Here is a 19,266-nt window from a genome sequence, read left to right on the forward strand (position 1 = left end):
ATTATTTCGTTTTGGCAAGTAGCCGTCTAATAAGCGGGATAATGTATAAAACGCCGGTCATTATTCCGCTCCGCTGCGCGTCGGGGTCCGGTTCGCCCTGTCGGGACTTATTTCCCCAATAATGACCGACGTTCTATACATTATCCCTTACGCACATAGCCATTTCACTTTTCTCAATTATATTGCACAGTCCCTCTTACTCCTCAGATATTGGTATTGCACATTTCTCAAAACTCATAGAACCCCCTGTACTCAAAAATAAAGTAATATTTTAAATGTATCACAAAGCCTGAATAAATTAATATATTATATATAATTGCATGCTGGCTAATATTAAGAAATGGGACCAAATAACTACTGATGAAGATGGAATAATTGTCCTACCCAGTATAACTCTAGGTCCTGTGTTAACAGAATAGACCACTCTCTACAGTACATGTCACAATTACTGTACAATATACTGAAACTACTGTTGACACAATGATCTCATCCAACACAGCTACAACAGACATGCCAAAGACGAGCAACCCGACAACTCAACCCAGTACAACTCCAGGTACTGTAACAACAGAACTGACGACTCCCACGACTACTGACACTACAGCTGTTGATACAACGATCACCTCTAACCCCACAACGAGCAACCCAGTGGCGTCATGCCCAATGAAATAAAGGGGGCACGTGCCCCCTCGGATTTTTCCTCCCTGATAATTTTTTTGATAATAACTTTGTTCCTATTATGCTCCATAATAAGCCAGAGCCTATAACGACTTAAATGCATTCTTCTGGATGTGTAATAAACCGTACCAAAATAGCTGAAGACCGGTCAACATTAGCCCTTTTCCTAAAATTGGTGTCTGTGTATGTTCCCGTAACAACTCACACGCACATTGAGCTCGCAATGTTTTGCTTGTGTTGAACTGTTACAGTTAACGCTACAGTTTGAACAGTTGAACTGTTACAGTTACAGTTTAAGGTGATGATACACGGGGCAACTTTTAAGGTAATGTTGACGAGAAATACTTTCTCATTGAGGTTGGGCAACTATTTTGTATCTGAACACATATTACAAATATTTGGCAAAGTCTCCTGGTTCAATTGTTTCCAGTTTCATAGAAACGAGGGTGTTAAATTAGCAGTGACTACAAAATCCAACCTAATAACATTAGGCCTACCAAGGCATTGCGTTGGATGTTTCTCAAACTCCACTTGTTCTCTTCACGTATGTGGCAGCTAATCCATGTAGTGAAAAGGGATACCCTTTTAAAAGGAGGCCTAAAGTTGTTTTATAAATAGGATCGCTATGACCGTGATGTAGAGGGCAAGAAAGTATAATAGTCTCTCTCATGTGCTCATAACTTAGGTTATCAGGTCACTTGCTCATGATTTGCAGGTAGCAACTTACAAATGAGGTAGGCCTAGCCTATTGCTTGCCATAATAGTAATGAAAAATATATTACTAGTAGTTAAATATTCAAATATTTAGTGTTAACCTTACTCAGCACTGAAACCTGTCAAACTTCGTTCAAAGTGCTTCATCACATGAATTAAGATTAAACTAATTTAATTTGAGGACCACAAAGTCAGACCTCAGCAACTTTTTTAATGTAAGATTGTTTTTAGGTCACATATCAATCAAATCATAACAACGACAATGGTACTGTTTTTAAAATCATGTGTAGTACGCCTAAGTGTAAATGTGTGTGTCTAAACATGCTTTAATGAGCTTACACTTTAATGAGCTGAATTTGAGTTTACAGTTCTTTCACCAACCTATGTGTTTTACATTAACTTACAAAATAGATACTTTATCTTAGTTCTCAGATAGATGTGGGTTGCTGCTTGCTCTGCTAAGGTATTTCTGTCCCTTCCAAACTGCATTGAAATGGTATGTTTAGCAGCCAGAATTTCAAAATTTCCAGGGAGAGAAATCTCCGGCCCCCTCTAACATGACCCCTTTATGCATAGGCCAAGTGTGAATATGTGTCCTTGTAACTCCCTATCCTCGACCTGTGGTTCCCCAAAAAAAAGTCAAATTTCAATTAAATTTCAATTTATATTGCTTATAGAGCGCCAAAACATTACACATGTATCATCACCAGACGTTTTAAACTGACAAGTAACTGTTAAAAACAGCACTCACTGACGCACTTATTCTTACTGTACTCTAATGTTTTTTAAACTGTCCTAAAATTGTGAGAATTGTTCTAAAACTTACTGTTTACCATGTTGTTAGTCGCTTTGGTTAAAAAAGCGTCAGCCAAATGGAATGGAATGTAATGTAATGGATCATGGCGCTTTACAGAATGTAAGTAATCAGAGAAAAGAGGAAGAAAAGAAAAGAAAGAAGGGTAACCATGGGTAACAAATCTGTCAAATCTGTCAAATCTGAGACAAGACCTGTCAAGTCTATCATAAAATAGGGAGAATGGTTTGAGATTACATATAATTGTATGCTGGCTAATATTAAGAAATGGGGCCAAATAACTACTGATAAAGACGGAATAATTGTCCTACCTACCCAGTACAACTCCAGGTCCTGTGTTAACAGAATAGACCACTCTCTACAGTACATGTCACAATTGGATGCTTGGGATGCTTACAGTGCCACTCCCCTTCCCCCACTGGGAAGTCGGACCATAACCTCATTCATCTTCAGCCGATGTACAAGCAAAAGTTCAGAGGCTACCAGTTGCCACGCGCACCTTCAGGAAGTAGACACCGGAAGCGGATGAGGCTTTGAGAGACTGCTTTGAGTCCACTGACTGGAGTGTGCTACTGAATGGAGAGGACTTAGAGGAGGTCACACATTGCACTACTGACTATCTGAACTTCTGTATGGACATTGTTGTTCCCACAAGGACTGTACGCTGCTATCCAAATAACAAGCCTTGGATAACCAGTAATGTCAAGACCCTTCTCAATAGGAAAAAAATGGGGACATGGCAGAGGGGGACATGGCAGAGCTGAGGCGAGTACAGGGGGAACTCAAGAATAAGGCTAAGGAGGACTACAGAAGGAAGATGGAACAGAAGCTGCAAGAAAACAACATGAAGGAGGTGTGGGACTGTATGAAATCTATCACTGGCCTTAAGAAGAGCAGCAGCTCTGTGGAGGGAGACCTGGACAGGGCGAACCAGCTGAACCACTTTTACAACAGGTTCGATTGCCCATCCCCCAGCCCCCACCCCACCTCATTACCAGTGCAACACTCACCCCCACCATCACTGGATATTGCACCCCCCCCACATGGCGACCACGAACAACGAGATGACAACGACCTCAGTTAACAGCCATCAGACACACAGACCCCAGATGCTGCCCCCCTGATTTTCTGAGACCTGACTCCACTTTTTCTGACAGCGTTTTTTCTGAGACCTGACTCCACTTTTTCTGACAGCGTTTTTTCTGAGACCTGACTCCTTAGAGATGTTTTTCTGAGGCAGTTTGGTTTGAAGCAGTTTTATCTGAGGATGACAGAGGTTTTTTTTACGCTGAGGCAGTTTTGTCTGAAGATGACAGAGGTTTTTCTGACGCTGAGGCAGTTTTGTCTGAAGATGACCAATGTTTTTCTGAGTCTGAGGATGTCCTAAAATGAACACCGTACAGGCACACATAACTAAGGACTATGGTTGGACTACTGTTTGCACCTTCACCATGACACTCACTCCCTTTAGCACCTCACCAGTCCCGGCCCTGTCACTACAAGCGTCTTATGCTTGATCACCCTCAAGCACATTGGACTTTCTTAATTTAATTTATATAGTGTATTTAGTACTTAGTTTTGTTAGATTTCTTATCTTTCTTATCTTCTACTGTCTTTATTGTACAGTGGAGTTTAGTTATATGGAAGTTCAGTCAAGGAGAGAGATTTATTTTTTATTTGATATTCAGTTGTTAAACAGCCAATGATACAGGATGTTACGTTTTATGCATAGGCCAAGTGTGAATATGTGTTCTTGTAGCTCCTTAGACTCGACCTGTGCTTCCCAAAAAAAAAGTTAAATCTGAGACAAGACCTGTCAAGTCTATCATAAAATAGGGAGAATGGTTTGAGATTACATATAATTGCATGCTGGCTAATATTAAGAAATGGGGACAAATAACTACTGATAGAGACGGAATAATTGTCCTACCCAGTACAACTCCAGGTCCTGTGTTAACAAAATAGACCACTCTCTACAGTACATGTCATAGTTACTGTACAGTATCCTGAAACAATTGTTGACACAATGATCTCATCCAACACAGCTACAACAGACATGCCAAAGACGAGCAACCCGACAACTCAACCCAGTACAACTCCAGGTACTGTAACAACAGAACTGACGACTCCCACGACTACTGACACTACAGCTGTTGATACAACGATCACCTCTAACCCCACAACGAGCAACCCGACAACTGGACCCAGTACAACTCCAGATACCGTAACAACAGAACAGACGACTCCCACGACTACTGACTGTACAGCTGATGACACAACGATCATCTCCAACACATCTACAACAAACATGACAAGAAACTTGAAAACTTCAGGTACCGTAACAACAGAACAGACGACTCTGTTTTGACTCATTTTTACTGTAACTACAGCTGTTGACACAATGATCTCATCCAACACAGCTTCAAATTTGCTCCTTGTTCTGATGCCTACGATAAGTATAGGATGTGCTGGTACCGTTATATATTTTGGTAAGTATCTTAGGCATAAAAACATTGCGTCTACTTATTGTTAACACACACATGTTAACACACATAACACTCAATTAACACATATGCAGCAGACATGCAAATACAAGTTATTTTAAATGTTCATTTTTCAACCCAGTACAACTCCAGGTCCTGTGTTAACAGAATAGACCACTCTCTCCAGTACATGTCACAGTTATACTGAAACTACAACTGTATATCTCATCCAACACAGCTAAAAAAAAAAACAACCTGAAAACTCAACCCAGTCCAACTCCAGATACCGTAACAATAAAACAGTTTGACACTACAGCTGTGCCCAAAAGGATCCAGTCCAACATAACTGGCAGAACCATCCCGATGAGCAACCTGACAACTCAACCCAGTACAACTCCAGGTACCATAACAATTAACACATATGCAGCAGACATGCAAATACAAGTTGTTATTTTAAATGTTCCTTTTTCAAGTCTAAGTCAATTGTTGTGTGTTTGTGTTTTCAGACTGGAATTCATATAAAAGAAGGAAAAGAGACTCACCACCAGAGGTAAGATAGTGTTTTGTTACTAATGAATGAGAACAATGAGTTCAAATACAATTTTACCAAACTTTATCGTCACTGTAAAAAAATGAATTTATACTTAAGATGGTGTATTCAAAAATGACTGTTGACACAGATATTGAGAGCACATGATGAGTAATTGTGTTTTGTTTTTTTGTTTTGATTCTTGTAGAATTTGAGTGACAGAATCTACTGTTTGCTCCCAGTGATCTGCCATACCCTGATCAATATCATCTTGATGGCTGAGCTTATGTCAACATTTTTCTTGTGAGTTGATTGTTTTGGTGTAGCGAGTGGCCACACCCTGGCTAATGTCTGCTTCACCACTGTCCTCATTTTTGTGAGTTGCTTGTTTCCTCAATGTGTATTTTATTTAAAATACAATGTGTATTTTATTTGTTTCCTCAACATGTATTTTATTTAAAGAGAATGTTACAGACCTCTATACAGATCAAGGCCATCTCAATAATGCTCAATTCTTCAAGTTGATCAATATCACCATAATTTTCTTCTGATTTCATTACGAGTGATAACTTCATAGATAGTGTAACATCACAATTTCAATCACAATACTTTTTTTGCATGATAACATTTACCTTAAAAACGTTGTTTATCTAAATTAATCATTTCAGTCTAAATGTGCTGGTATTTACAACAATGACATTGTATTCTAGGGTTTGTAGCAGACCCCAAAACCCCACAACACAACCCTCAATTTCATCAACACCTGCAAATGGTATGATTAATGGAATACAATTTTCCGGGAATTGAAAGACATATTTAGAAGTTCAGTCAAAATGAGAGATACTGTAGGTTGTTATTTTATAGTCAGTGGTTAAATGGCAAAGATACAGATTACATGAAATATATTTCCTCAACATATCAAGGCTCAATCTAACATTCCTTGAATAATCTTATTAGAAAAGACACATCATATCCACCGTAGTGAGGATGGTTTGACCTTCCTATAATTTTATGTGAAATAATACTAAAGGAGGTAACTGAATTATATCTAAAAAGGATGTCTCAATTAGGAGTACTGAACAGCATGACATGAAGTTAATTTAAGCATATGTGAGTTATAAAAGATGTGTGCTTAGTTTAATTAATTAGTTAAGTAATCAGTTATTAATACATTATTTAGCTTAGTTAATGGTATACCAAAATAACAAACGCCAGCCCATGTGAATGATTAATCTGTCCTCCCTTCCATGCACCACAATTGTCCATCAGTGAACTAATCTCCTTATTTCCTTTCTAGATTCAACCACATTCACAAATGATTTCCAACAGGTATTTGAAACAACAGTTTTAACATTAATCTCTCATCAAGTAGATATAAAATGCCTGTAACATCCACTGGGTTTGTGTGAGAATCTTCTATTGCTTTCTTATAGCAGGCTCTATCATTTAAATAATTGAAATGTCAGGCAAAGTATTCCAAGTATTCTAACTATTTGCTACTTTAATACCATGAGCAAGTTCCATGGCACAGACACTGGTGGCCATACGATAGATTTAGTTCATGTAAAAGACACTTTGCTCATGGACTGACTTTGTAGTTTTGCCGTTATTTAAGCCCCAGAGTGAGATATTCTAATATTATGATAAAACATTTTTAATGTTGCTGTGTCTTAAAAAGAGCTTTGCCTGCTCTGCTTTACCTCTGAGGCTTTGTTTGGTTTATCCCAGGTTGCTGCTGTAGCTTTGCTGCTGATTTCACACTTCCTCCATCTTGAGGGGGCACTTTTCCTGTTGGGTTACAAAAGGGATTTAATCAGTCACTTGGTAGGTTGTCAAAGTTTTTACTTAAAGTTATTTTTATTTTATTTTAATTGTAAAAGTTATATATTTTACCATATGTATACCCCTTAAAACCTACTTTGATGTATTGGTTAAAAAAAGTTTAACATCCTGATTAAAGTTCCAGATACTGTGTAGCCATTTGAATGCAGTCTCCTCTTTTTGTCTCCTCAGGTATACAAGATGTTGTCACTTTTCTCCCTGTGTGCAGTCTTCATTGCCTTTGTTTTCTTCCTTCTGTGTAGCCATGTACGTATACTTTTCCTCATAACAGCCTGGTTTTCGTTTCTAACACCCTGGCTAGGTTTTGGGGCGATATAGACTTAAAACTACATAATATTGTATCCTTCAGAGAAAATAATCACTATTTTATCATTGGTTCTGTTTATCTATTCTTACCTTGATCACCAATCACTATTCCATATCAATCATTTCATCGATCATTTGAAAACTAACAACCATAGTAGACATCAACTGAACTAGGATGCAGGCTCTTTTCTTCATTCTTCTTTCTGATTGATGGACTGATCTGATTCAGATTCATTTGGCTATGGTTAGAACTATGGTGCAGTCATTTTGTCTTTTGTAATTTGTGTAAAACACGGTCATGTAGTTTATGGGAGTTTTTCCTTGTGTGTGTGTGTGTGTGTGTGTGTGTGTGTGTCTCTGTAGACCATTGTATCTGCTTTTACAGGTGTTGCGATGATTTTGAGTCTCATTCAAACAATCGTTGCATTCACCCTTTGTGGTCCGAGCCATGAACTGTGAGTATCAGTGAACTGATTTGAGTTTGAGCTCATCAGCAGTATCACTTACAAGCTGTAGGATGGGAGAGAGGTGGGAGTTGAATGTTGTGCTCTTGTGGTCTCCAGGAGGGACATCATGATGTGGGTCCTCAGGACTCTGGCCACCTTACAGGCAACTTTCACAGGTAAACAATACCCTAACAAAGATTTTTTTAGGTCTACTGTGTTCGTAGTGACCCGTTCTAGGGTGAGTCAAAGAGAACAAATGAGTGACCCGTTCTAGAGTTTAGAGTAAAAAAGAACAAATCGAGTGGCAAAGAAGTTCAGGCTGCCGCTCTGAGTGCAGTCTAAATAGGCTGGCCTTAGAGAGAGAGAGAGAGTGGGTCGTCAGAATCCCTTATGAAAATTCATTATGCCTTCCTATGGTTTTTATACAGTAACCATGGTTTTACTATAGTAAATCATTGTGATAACGATTACTATGCTCCTAACCATGGTACTACCGATGTTTGTCCATAGCACTTCATAGCAGCTGTGCCACTACCATGGATTACACTCATTTACTTATCAAACTGTATATGTAATTGTCATGCTCATGAGTTGCGGCATCAGTTGTCTTATCAAAATGAGCAAGAGCGTTTCTACTTGTCTCAATACTAGACTGGTTGAAAGCATTGGCCTTCTGCGGCGTTGTAAGGTACATGGTTAACCATAAAAAACAAAAAGCCATGGTTATTTGAAGAACCATGGTTATTTACCATAGTAAAACCATGGATAATTTTTGTAAGGGATAGTGTTGATAAAAAAGTTTGAGTAGTACCTATACATGTTCTGTTTCAATTGGTTCATTAAGCTGATTAAGATCTTGGCTGGATATAGTTTATCATTAGCAGACTCCATTTGGAGGCATTTTTAAAGCATGGCCTTCCTTGTTGCACTAAGGGCTTGAGTCTAACTCTCAGGTCTAGCTGACTCATTGACTTATCAAAATGAGCAAGAGCGTTTCCTCTTGTCTCAATACTGTACCCTTATAAAGGTTTCCTGTGTGAAGATGTGTTATAAATGAATCAGATTTGACATTAAAATGGCTTTCATCATTCGTATTATAATATTTTCCAACAAATGTCTGTGTTTAAAACCCTGTTCTTCTCTGCCCCCATTTGAATTTGCAGTTGTAGGCATATTTGTACTCCAGGCGTTTGAGTATGGTGGTTGCACATGTTTTCAGTATATGATGACAGGCTCTACGGTGTGGACCTCGGTGTTCTGTGGGATTTGTGTGGTGTTAACACGTATTGGTAAGTATCATAAACCTAAAGGCAAAGCATTGTATCAACATAATGTAAACAAACACACACGTCCTGGGAACACACACTTAACATACAGTTAACACACACATACAGGTGCATCTCAAAAAATTAGAATATCAGGGAAAAGTCCATTGCCCTGCCCACACCCGACGCGAAGCGCGACGCAAGGCTTGTTCTAGGTGTGGTTAGGCGCATGATCCAATAATCGCTATCTTACACCCTCTTAAAATCATTACGCCAATGACCAAGAAAAAAAGGTGCATAAAGCACAGTTGAAGACCCACTGTCACAAGACGTAAGCAGCCCTCAGCAACAAGTCCCAAATAACTCATCTGCAGGATACATATCTTTAGAGTTTGTAAGTGTTGCTTTTCTCAGGCTAGGTTTTTGATTGTAACCCCTTGTCAGTCAATAGTGAAAGTAAATAACTGTAAAACTGTTTTGTCGTTGCCTATGAGACCAAGGTGAAGTTACATTTTGCCTATGAGTTCAAATAATAGGCATGTGCAGATGCATGTAAGTATCTTAGACATAAAAACATTGCACCTGCTTATTGTAAACACACACATTAACACACATAATACACAATTAACACATATGCAGCAGACATGCAAATACAAGTTATTATTTTAAATGTTCATTTTTGAAGTCTAAGTCAATTCTTTCTCAAAAGATTCTAAAACGTTTGTGTATTCAGACTGTAATTCAATGTTAATTTTTCAAGTCTAAGTCAATTCTTGTGTGTTTGTGTATTCAGACTGTAATTCAATGATCATTTTTCAAGTCTAAGTCAATTATTGTGTGTTTGTGTATTCAGACTGTAATTCCAATAGGAGAAGGAAAAGAGACGCACCACCAGCAGTGTGTTCCGCAGAGGTAAGAAGGTGTTTTGTTACCAATGTTGTTCAATGTTGGTGGAATGAGTTGCCCAGTACTCTCCGTTCCTGTGATAGTTTGGGTTTTGGGAAGAGGGGTCTAAAGGCATATCTGTTCAACATGCACTTAGTTTATTGAATGTTTCTTATCCGGTGTGGTTTGTAGATTATATTTTTTTATTTTCATTTGGCTATTAATTGCATTGACAGTGTTGTTTATTATTGCTCTTCTCCTTAATGTAGTCTTACCAACTTTTGAAATTGTTTACTGTTAAATGTAACTATTGTATTGTTCTCATTTGCATGTCGCTTTGGACAAAGGCGTCTGCCAAACCCCATAACCATAACCATAACCATAACCATAATGAATGAGAACAATGGGTTCAAATACAATTTGACCAAACTTTATTGTCACTAAAAAATGAATTTATACTTAAGATGGTGTATTCAAAAATGACTGTTGACACAGATATTAAGAGCACATGATGAGTAATTGTGTTTTGTTTTTTTGTTTTGATTCTTGTAGAATTTGAGTGACAGAATCTACTGTTTGCTCCCAGTGATCTGCCATACCCTGAACAATATCATCTTGATCGCTGGGTTTATTTCAACATTTTTCTTGTGAGTTGATTGTTTTGGTGTAGTGAGTTGCCACACCCTGGCTAATGTCTGCTTCACCACTGTCCTCATTTTAATCTTTTTTTTTTTTTTGTGAGTTGCTTGTTTCCACAAACATGTATTTTATTTGAAGAGAATGTTACGGACCTGTGTACAGATCAAGGCCATCTCAATAATGTTCGGTTCTTCAAGTTGATCAATACTAACACAATTTTTTTCTGATTTCATTACGAGGGATAAAATGCTATTTATCTAAAGGAATCATTTCAGTGTAAATGTGCTGGTATTTACAACAATGACAATATGTATTCTAGGGTTTGTAGCAGACCACAAAACCCCACAACACAACCCTCAATTTCATCAACACCTGCAAATGGTATGATTAATCAAATATAATTTTCAGGGATTCAAAAGAAATATTTAGAAGTTCAGTCGAAGTGAGAGATAGGTTGTTATTTTATAGTCAGTGGTTCAATGGCAAAGATACAGATTACATGTAAAACGTTTCCTCAACGTATCAAGGCTCAATCTAATGTTCCTTGAACAATCTTATTAGAAATGCATCATATCCACCATAGTGAGGATGGTTTGACCTTTCTTATTATTGTATGATTGTGAAATAATACTAAAGGATAATACTAAAGGAGGTAATTGAATTATTTTAAAAAAGGATGTCTCAATTAGGAGTACTTAACAGCATGGCATGAAGTTACTTTAAGCATATGTGAGTTATAAAAGATGTGTGCTTAGTTTAATTAATTAATTAATTAAGTTATTAATTGGTTAGCTTAGTTAAAGGTTGTATCAACGATTTCAGGCCCAAAAAAGGCCCAAACATAAATGATCACATTCATCAAATCTTTCCTAACGATTCGCTAGCTGCCTGCCCCATAAGCAGGCCGTCAAAAAAAACGCGTCTCTGTAGGCAGCCTAGGCTCCGAGATCTGTACACAAAAACAATTGCTACCAACAAGTTTTGGCAACCACTCAAAGGCAAGATAAAGTGTTCCAACCAATAAAAGACAACCTACCAAGTGACTGATTAAATCACTTCAATTGCACGGGAGGGAGTAGCGAGCTAGCTCTTTGTTTTGTTTGAACATCAACAGAAGTGACGTTACCCCACCATTGCTGATACAACCTTTAATTGGTATACCAAAATAACAAATGCCAATCCATGTGAATGATTAATCTGTCCTCCTTCCATGCACCACAATTGTCCATCAGTGATTTCCTCTCTTTATTTCCTCTCTAGATTCAACCACATTCAAGGAACCATATGATTTACAACAGGTATTTGAATCAACGGTTTTAACATTAATCTCTCATCAGGTAGATATAAAATGCTTAACATCCACTGGATTTGTGTGAGAATCTCCCATTGCTTTCTTATAGCAGGCTCTATCATTTAAATAATTGAAATGTCAGGCAAAGTGCAAAGTATTCTAACTATTTGCTACTTTAAAACCATGAGCAAGTTCCATGGCACAGACACTGGTGGCCATACGATAGATTTAGTTCATGTAAAAGACACTTTGCTCATGGACTGACTTTGTAGTTTGCCGTTATTGCGCCCCAGAGTGAGATATTCTAATATTATGATAAAACATTTTTAATGTTGCTGTGTCTTAAAAAGAGCTTTGCCTGCTCTGCTTTACCTCTGAGGCTTTGTTTGGTTTATCCCAGGTTGCTGCTGTAGCTTTGCTGCTGATTTCACACTTCCTCCATCTTGAGGGGGCACTTTTCCTGTTGGGTTACAAAAGGGATTTAATCAGTCACTTGGTAGGTTGTCAAACTTTTGTTGTTTTTATTTTATTACATTTTTAAAAGTTATTTTAGGAAATTCAGTTAGTATATATACACATTACTCTCTCTCTCTCTCTCTCTCTCTCTCTCTCTCTCTCTCTCTCTCTCTCTCTCTCTCTCTCTCTCTCTCTCTCTCTCTCTCTATATATATATATATATATATATATATATATATATATATATATATATATATATATATAGTAGTATATGTAGTGAAATTCATATGGTAATGAATGTGTGTGTGTGTGTGTGTGTGTAGTATTTACCCTATGAATTCCACTTAAATCCTATTTAAGTATTGGTTAAAAAAAGTTTAACATCCTGATTAAAGTTCCAGATACTGTGCAGCCATTTGAATGCAGTCTCCTCTTTTTATCTCCTCAGGTATACAAGGTGTTGTCACTTTTCTCCCTGTGTGCAGTCTTCATTGCCTTTGTTTTCTTCCTTCTGTGTAGCCATGTACGTATACTTTTCCTCATAACAGCCTGGTTTTTGCTTTCTCTGGCTAGGTTTTGCGCGATATAGGGCCCTATTTTCACGATGCAAAACCTGGTGTTTTACCAAAGTGTATTATTATCCTGACGCAAAGCGTATTCCTATCGTACACTCGAGTTTTTCGCCAAGCCCTTCTCTTTTATTACACGATGCGCTCAGGGGTGTGGCAATTAATGACCCAAGGTGTGGTCTTGGAGATTTAACCGGGGGGATAAGCAGAATAACAGCCTTCGAGGTGTCCGGGGGCTAAACAGTATACAATGCAGTAGCCTAGTCTGCCACCCTGTAGACAGCATAACAATTTCATTCTGAACTTCGCGGTTGTAAATACTTAGACAAAGCATTTACTATTTCACAATATCAGAAGAAGGGGTTGAGTGGAAGGTTTACCAAACTGCCTTACCTGATGTGGCGTGACCCATTAAAAAGTACTGGTGTGTGTGTGTGTGTGTGTGTGTGTCTGTGTGTGTATCTGTAGACCATTGTATCTGCTCTTACAGGTGTTGCGATGATTTTGAGTCTCATTCAAACAATCGTTGCATTCACCCTTTGTGGTCCGAGCCATGAACTGTGAGTATCAGTGAACTGATTTGAGTTTGAGCTCATCAGCAGTATCACTTACAAGCTGTAGGATGGGAGAGAGGTGGGAGTTGAATGTTGTGCTCTTGTGGTCTCCAGGAGGGACATCATGATGTGGGTCCTCAGGACTCTGGCCACCTTACAGGCAACTTTCACAGGTAAACAATATCCTAACAAAGCTTTTTTTAGGCCTACTGTGTTCGTAGTGACCCCTTCTAGGGTGAGTCAAAGAGAACAAATGAGTGACCCGTTCTAGAGTTTAGAGTAAAAAAGAACAAGTCGAGTGGCAAAGAAGTTCAGGCTGCCGCTCTGAGTGCAGTCTAAATAGGCTGGCCTTAGAGAGAGAGAGAGAGAGTGGGTCGTCAGAATCCCTTACGGAAATTCATTATGCCTTCCTATGGTTTTTATACAGTAGCCATGGTTTTACTATAGTAAATCATTGTGATAACGATTACTATGCTCCTAACCATGGTACTACCGATGTTTATCTATAGCACTTCATAGTAGCTGTGGCACTGCCATGGATTACCTACTGTATAGCGCTTCATAGTAACTGTGGTAATACTATGGTTTTAACATCCCTTACAAAAATTCACTATGGTTTCCTATGTTTTTTATACAGGCAGCATGATTTCCATGTGTTAGGTTAGGTTAGAGAAAGCATAGATATTAGAAAGCTAGATACCACATAGTCCGTCGAGTTCTATTAGGTGGCATATGTAAACGTGGCCACCATATTGCTGGGGGCAAACACCATACTGTCAAAACTTTACTGGGCAACACTTGTAGGCAATCAGAGACACCTGTTTGGCCTCCAGTGATTGTTGCCCCCACCATGATGGCGTCGCTATTTACGTACGTTCTGGAGCCCAATGCGGAATCTAGCTTTCTAATATCTATGAGAGAAAACACTTACTGACAGGCGGAGCTTCAGTGATGTCACTACCTGTGGCTAATTAGTTCATATATGCACCTGTCCTCACTTTGGGGCTCAATTAGTTTGCAGGCTCAGCAGAAGCTGAGGCCTGTTTCCCCTCATGTTGCCAATATGACGGATTATGCTTAGTTTTCGGATTAACCACCGCAAAATTAAAGAAGCCCTATGCAGGTCTGGTTATTCCTTCACTGTTTCTGGGTTTTCGCCGGATTTGGGCTCGCATTTCTCCCGACATAGCTCCCCCTGCAGCTTTGGTAGCAAGTGACTGCTACGCTAAACCCCCACTAGCTAGCGAGCTAGCCATCAAGAAACCAAGCTAAACACACAGGGCTCACAATAAAACAGTCGAGCAAACACATTATTCAAGAGACTATCACAAAAACGAAGTTCACCCAAGGGTAGGCTACTTACAATTTCAACAGCAACAAAGCCAGCGTCCGTTTTTTGCAGTCTTCTTAGAAACTACAATCTGACTACATTTTCGAGGTGCGATTGGATACTTCTGCTGAGTCACATCCGGATTTACCTGGTCCGGGTTCAGAAAGTTGCATATTGCATATATTGCACCCACCAAACAACCCAGAAAGTGTTGTAGAACCATCAGAACGACTCAACCTGCCTAATTAAGGTTATTTTTGCGAAAATTGTTGCATAGGGCTTCTTTAAATAAAACTGAACTGGCGAGAATCCAACCCTTGGGCTGGCCATAGGGCTAGTGGAGTACCAGGCAGGGAGTGTGAGGATGCCGCAGGTATGTGACCGCTCTCTGATGCTCCTGCCAAGCTGACATGCACGCACACACGCACACATCACAGTTAGGATACTTACAAGTTTGTGCACCACACTGTAGGGGTAGTGTGTAGGGTAGCTGGTTCTTTTCTGTGTTTATAATATAACCCCTAGACAGGTTGAAAGCATTGGCCTTCTGCGGCGTTGTAAGGTGCATGGTTAACCATAAAAAACAAAAAGCCATGGTTATTTGAACACTCTAAAAAATGCTGGGTTATTTTCTCAACCCAAACGCTGAGTTAAAACTGTTGGGTCATTGTGTGGGGTTGTTTTTACTCATGTTGGGTTATTTTCTGTAACCCAGCTTGTTGGGTTAATAGTTTAGGACAGCGCCCCTCCTCTCCCCCACCTGACGTGAGCACACTACTCAGCACCAGGGTAACTTTAACACAGCTGCATAGTTATTTGAGAGTTCGGGGGAAATCGTTATTCTTTCAACCGTCCATGCAGTCCAGCAGCTTTCTACATGCAGTGGAAATCAGGCGATTTTGGAAGGTATGTATCTGCTTTTAACTTTTTATTATTATTATTTAGGCCAGATTTTAAAAGTAGCCTTACACCCAGAGATATCTTCGTGATATGAATGGATATTCTGCCTGCCAATTTCGTTCAGCCTAAGCAGGTTAAGAATTGTGACATTCAAGCCAGCTAACGTTAGCTAACATTAATTTACAGTCTTACAATTACTGCTCATGTTAATGTTAAATCTACACAAAGACAGACTCTTAAAAACATAGTTCTGTGTTGATTGGGTATGAACTGCTGAACAGAAACAAAACAAACTTTTACAAAGAACTAAAATTAGCATACCAACAGCTGGCTAGGTTAACGTTAGCAGACGGTTGGTATGCTAGCTTCTAGCTCTAACAAATGCTTCGTGTTAGTGCAGCATGTGTGTCAACTAATGTATACAGTCGAAGTAGTCTCTTTACGTACGGTAATCATCATGCCAAACAACATATTAATTCATTCAGGGTAGCTTCATATTATAGCCATGTAACTTACTGGGTGGTTTTTGGTGGTAACATTAATGTTACAGACAACTTGAATTTAACTAACTGAATGTGTTAACATGAGCTAGCTAACGTTAATAATACTGAACGTATGTTTGTCAGTCTGCTGTTAAACAACTCCACGAGGTGGTCATGGTTTCCGAGTGTGTTGCGCTAATATTTTGTCTCCGAATTTTTAATGTTTGTCAACATCATTCACTGATCATGGTTCGTGAAAGTCTTGATCTAAAGTTTTGTCAATAGCAGTGATTAATTTACTCTTTTTCTTTCTTTGATTGACAGGGCTGACCCCCAAATGGACCGTGGAATCTAGCTGTCTTCATGGAAGTAACTTATCACATGCTGATGCTGCTTTTAGAGTAGGCTATCCATTCAAAAATAAAGTAAACTGTCAAATAAATAATTATGTCGAACTGTTTTATTTCATTGCATGGCTATTTGTTGCCCATTTTCTCTCAATGCAACCCAAATACTGGGTTTAGAAAACCCGACAACTGGTTATTTTAACTAGCAGTTCTGTTGATATAACCCAGTGGTTTGGGTTGAATCTATACCCAATATACTGTGTGAATTTTACTCAACATTTATATAGTTATAACCCAGCACATTGGTTACCTTTACCCAGTCTATTGTGCCAATTTAACTAACGTTGTGTTGATATAACCCAGTGTTTTGGGTTAGAATCATACCCAATCTGCTGGGTTTAATAATGTACCCAGACCATTGGGTTAGGATAACTCAATGTGGTGTTGGTCCAATAGTTAACCAGCGGCTGGGTTATATTTGGGTTATTTTTAACCCAACATTTTTTAGAGTGAAGAACCATGGTTATTTACCATAGTAAAACCATGGATAATTTTTGTAAGGGCTAGTGTTGATAAAAAAGTTTGAGTAGTACCTATACATGTTCTGTTTCAATTGGTTCATTAAGCTGATTAAGATCTTGGCTGGATATAGTTTATCATTAGCAGACTCCATTTGGAGGTATTTTTAAAGCATGGCCTTCCTTGTTGCACTAAGGGCTTGAGTCTAACTCTCAGGTCTAGCTGACTCATTGACTTATCAAAATGAGCAAGAGCGTTTCCTCTTGTCTCAATACTGTACCCTTATAAAGGTTTCCTGTGTGAAGATGTGTTATAAATGAATCAGATTTGACATTAAAATGGCTTTCATCATTCGTATTATAATATTTTCCAACAAATGTCTGTGTTTAAAACCCTGTTCTTCTCTGCCCCCATTTGAATTTGCAGTTGTAGGCATATTTGTACTCCAGGCGTTTGAGTATGGTGGTTGCACATGTTTTCAGTATATGATGACAGGCCCTACGATGTGGACCTTGGTGTTTTGTGAGATCTGGGTGGTGTTAAAACATATTGGTGAGTAACATAAGCCTACAGGCAAAGCATTGTATCAACATAATGTAAAGAAACACACACATGCCGAGAGAACACACACTTAACATAGAGTTAACACACACATACAGGTGCATCTCAAAAATTAGAATATCAGGGAAAAGTCCATTGCCCTGACCACACTGAGTGCCCTGTCGTACACCCGACACGAAGCGCGACGCAAGGCTTGTCATAGGTGTGGTCAGGCGCATGATCCAATAATCATGACCCATGAAAGTTTACATTTTTGAAATAAATTATGGACAAAAATGAACATTTCCACGATAATTTAATTCTATTTTATTTAGATGCACCAGTACTGTATAGCATGCATACAAATAGCAGTTGGTATTTGTATATGTTGTTCATTTTGCGTGTCTAAGTAAGGCTCTTGTGTGTTTGTGTATTTAGACATGACTTCTCAAAAAAGAGTCCCAGCAACACCGATTCGTGTTTCTCACAGGTAAGATGGTGAATGAATGAAAGAAATATTGACCACAAACTCTGTCATCGGCCAAACTATAAAGGTTGGCACAATAAATATTAGAACTTAGAGTTGACATAATGTATCAAAAGACTGGTGCTGTTCCAGTGAAATCAAAGGCACATTGTAGCGGAGGGAGAGAGCAGTGACCCCACCCAACCTTGAACACAGGTCTTTTGGATTTGCTTGTACTGGCATACCAACGTCCTGTTTACATTGGCAAATATGGCTTTTTTCTATAGTCGTTGTCTTAAGGACCTCATCTCATGGTAATGTAGGCCGACTTTGTGAAAATGTTGTTTGCCACTCCCTCCAGCAAACCTGCAGCTTGACTGCAACTCGAAAAAGAGCCAGGCTGTTTTGTGTAGTAGTGCCTTTTTTGAAGTAAAGAACTTAATTCCTTTTTTGTTTGTTTGTTTGGTTCTGTTTTGTTTTGATTCTTGCAGATTGTGGGTGACAGAATCTACTGTTTGGCCCCAGTGACCATGTCCTGATCAGTGTCATCTTAATCGCTGTGCTCATTTCAGCATTTTGCCATAGTTTTGGTTGATTGTTTGAGTGAACATTTTATTAGACTATCAGAGCTATGTTCTGACCTAAATCTTCTAAATGATCAGAGCTACCACATTTCTGATGATCAAAACCACCACACAAGAGAACAATCACTAAAATAAATAAGACATTACATTTCTATATGCTACTTTTGTACTTACATATGAAAAAAAATGTATATCATTTTATTTTGGTGTTTTTGTATATATGTATTAATTATTTTCAAACTAATGTTTATAAAAGACAATGTGCATTCAAGGGACAAACCCATAGATATGAATACCGCATTGGGCTCCAGAACGTACGTCAACGGCACCACCATATTGCTAAGGGGAACAAATGATTTGGAGGCCAATGGAGAAACAGTTGTCTCTGATTGCCGGCAAAGGTGTTGTCACCTATCAATGTGGCGGCTGCATTGACATATTCCTCCAAATAGAACTTAACAGGCAATGTGGTATCTACTTCCTGTATCTATGGACAAACCTATGGATGGACATGTACACAGCTATGGCTGAGGACCTTCTTTATTTGACTCTCCCATACACAAATGGGTAGTGCTGGAGTATGAGCCAGCATTACATCTCACACCGGCTTCCCAGACAAGATTAAGC

The 19,266-nt window shown here is 38.8% G+C and overlaps 1 protein-coding gene across 2 annotated transcripts in view; it reads left to right on the forward strand.

The window, feature by feature from the left end:
* Positions 1-18,793, forward strand: part of LOC125301283 — a 28,518-nt gene extending 9,725 nt beyond the window's left edge. The window contains exons 6-29 of one of the 2 annotated variants that reach the window (XM_048253742.1): positions 500-556; positions 4,252-4,539; positions 4,627-4,695; positions 4,928-5,089; positions 5,196-5,239; positions 5,427-5,521; positions 5,929-5,990; positions 6,516-6,547; positions 6,947-7,042; positions 7,232-7,306; positions 7,730-7,821; positions 7,930-7,988; positions 8,976-9,101; positions 9,931-9,989; positions 10,515-10,609; positions 10,921-10,982; positions 11,862-11,899; positions 12,293-12,388; positions 12,797-12,871; positions 13,386-13,477; positions 13,586-13,644; positions 17,476-17,601; positions 18,028-18,079; positions 18,547-18,793. In XM_048253742.1, the coding sequence (XP_048109699.1) occupies positions 500-556; positions 4,252-4,539; positions 4,627-4,695; positions 4,928-5,089; positions 5,196-5,239; positions 5,427-5,521; positions 5,929-5,990; positions 6,516-6,547; positions 6,947-7,042; positions 7,232-7,306; positions 7,730-7,821; positions 7,930-7,988; positions 8,976-9,101; positions 9,931-9,989; positions 10,515-10,609; positions 10,921-10,982; positions 11,862-11,899; positions 12,293-12,388; positions 12,797-12,871; positions 13,386-13,477; positions 13,586-13,644; positions 17,476-17,601; positions 18,028-18,079; positions 18,547-18,583 (2,048 nt within the window). In that variant the 3' untranslated portion in view covers positions 18,584-18,793. Of the gene's footprint in view, positions 1-499; positions 557-2,344; positions 2,537-4,251; positions 4,540-4,626; positions 4,696-4,927; positions 5,090-5,195; positions 5,240-5,426; positions 5,522-5,928; positions 5,991-6,515; positions 6,548-6,946; positions 7,043-7,231; positions 7,307-7,729; positions 7,822-7,929; positions 7,989-8,975; positions 9,102-9,930; positions 9,990-10,514; positions 10,610-10,920; positions 10,983-11,861; positions 11,900-12,292; positions 12,389-12,796; positions 12,872-13,385; positions 13,478-13,585; positions 13,645-17,475; positions 17,602-18,027; positions 18,080-18,546 lie in introns of those variants that run through there. The other variant, XM_048253743.1, reaches the window with a different exon arrangement.
* Positions 18,794-19,266: the final 473 nt, after the last annotated feature.

This window comes from Alosa alosa, chromosome 9 (genome assembly GCF_017589495.1).
Source record: "Alosa alosa isolate M-15738 ecotype Scorff River chromosome 9, AALO_Geno_1.1, whole genome shotgun sequence".
NCBI classification, from domain to species: domain Eukaryota; kingdom Metazoa; phylum Chordata; class Actinopteri; order Clupeiformes; family Clupeidae; genus Alosa; species Alosa alosa.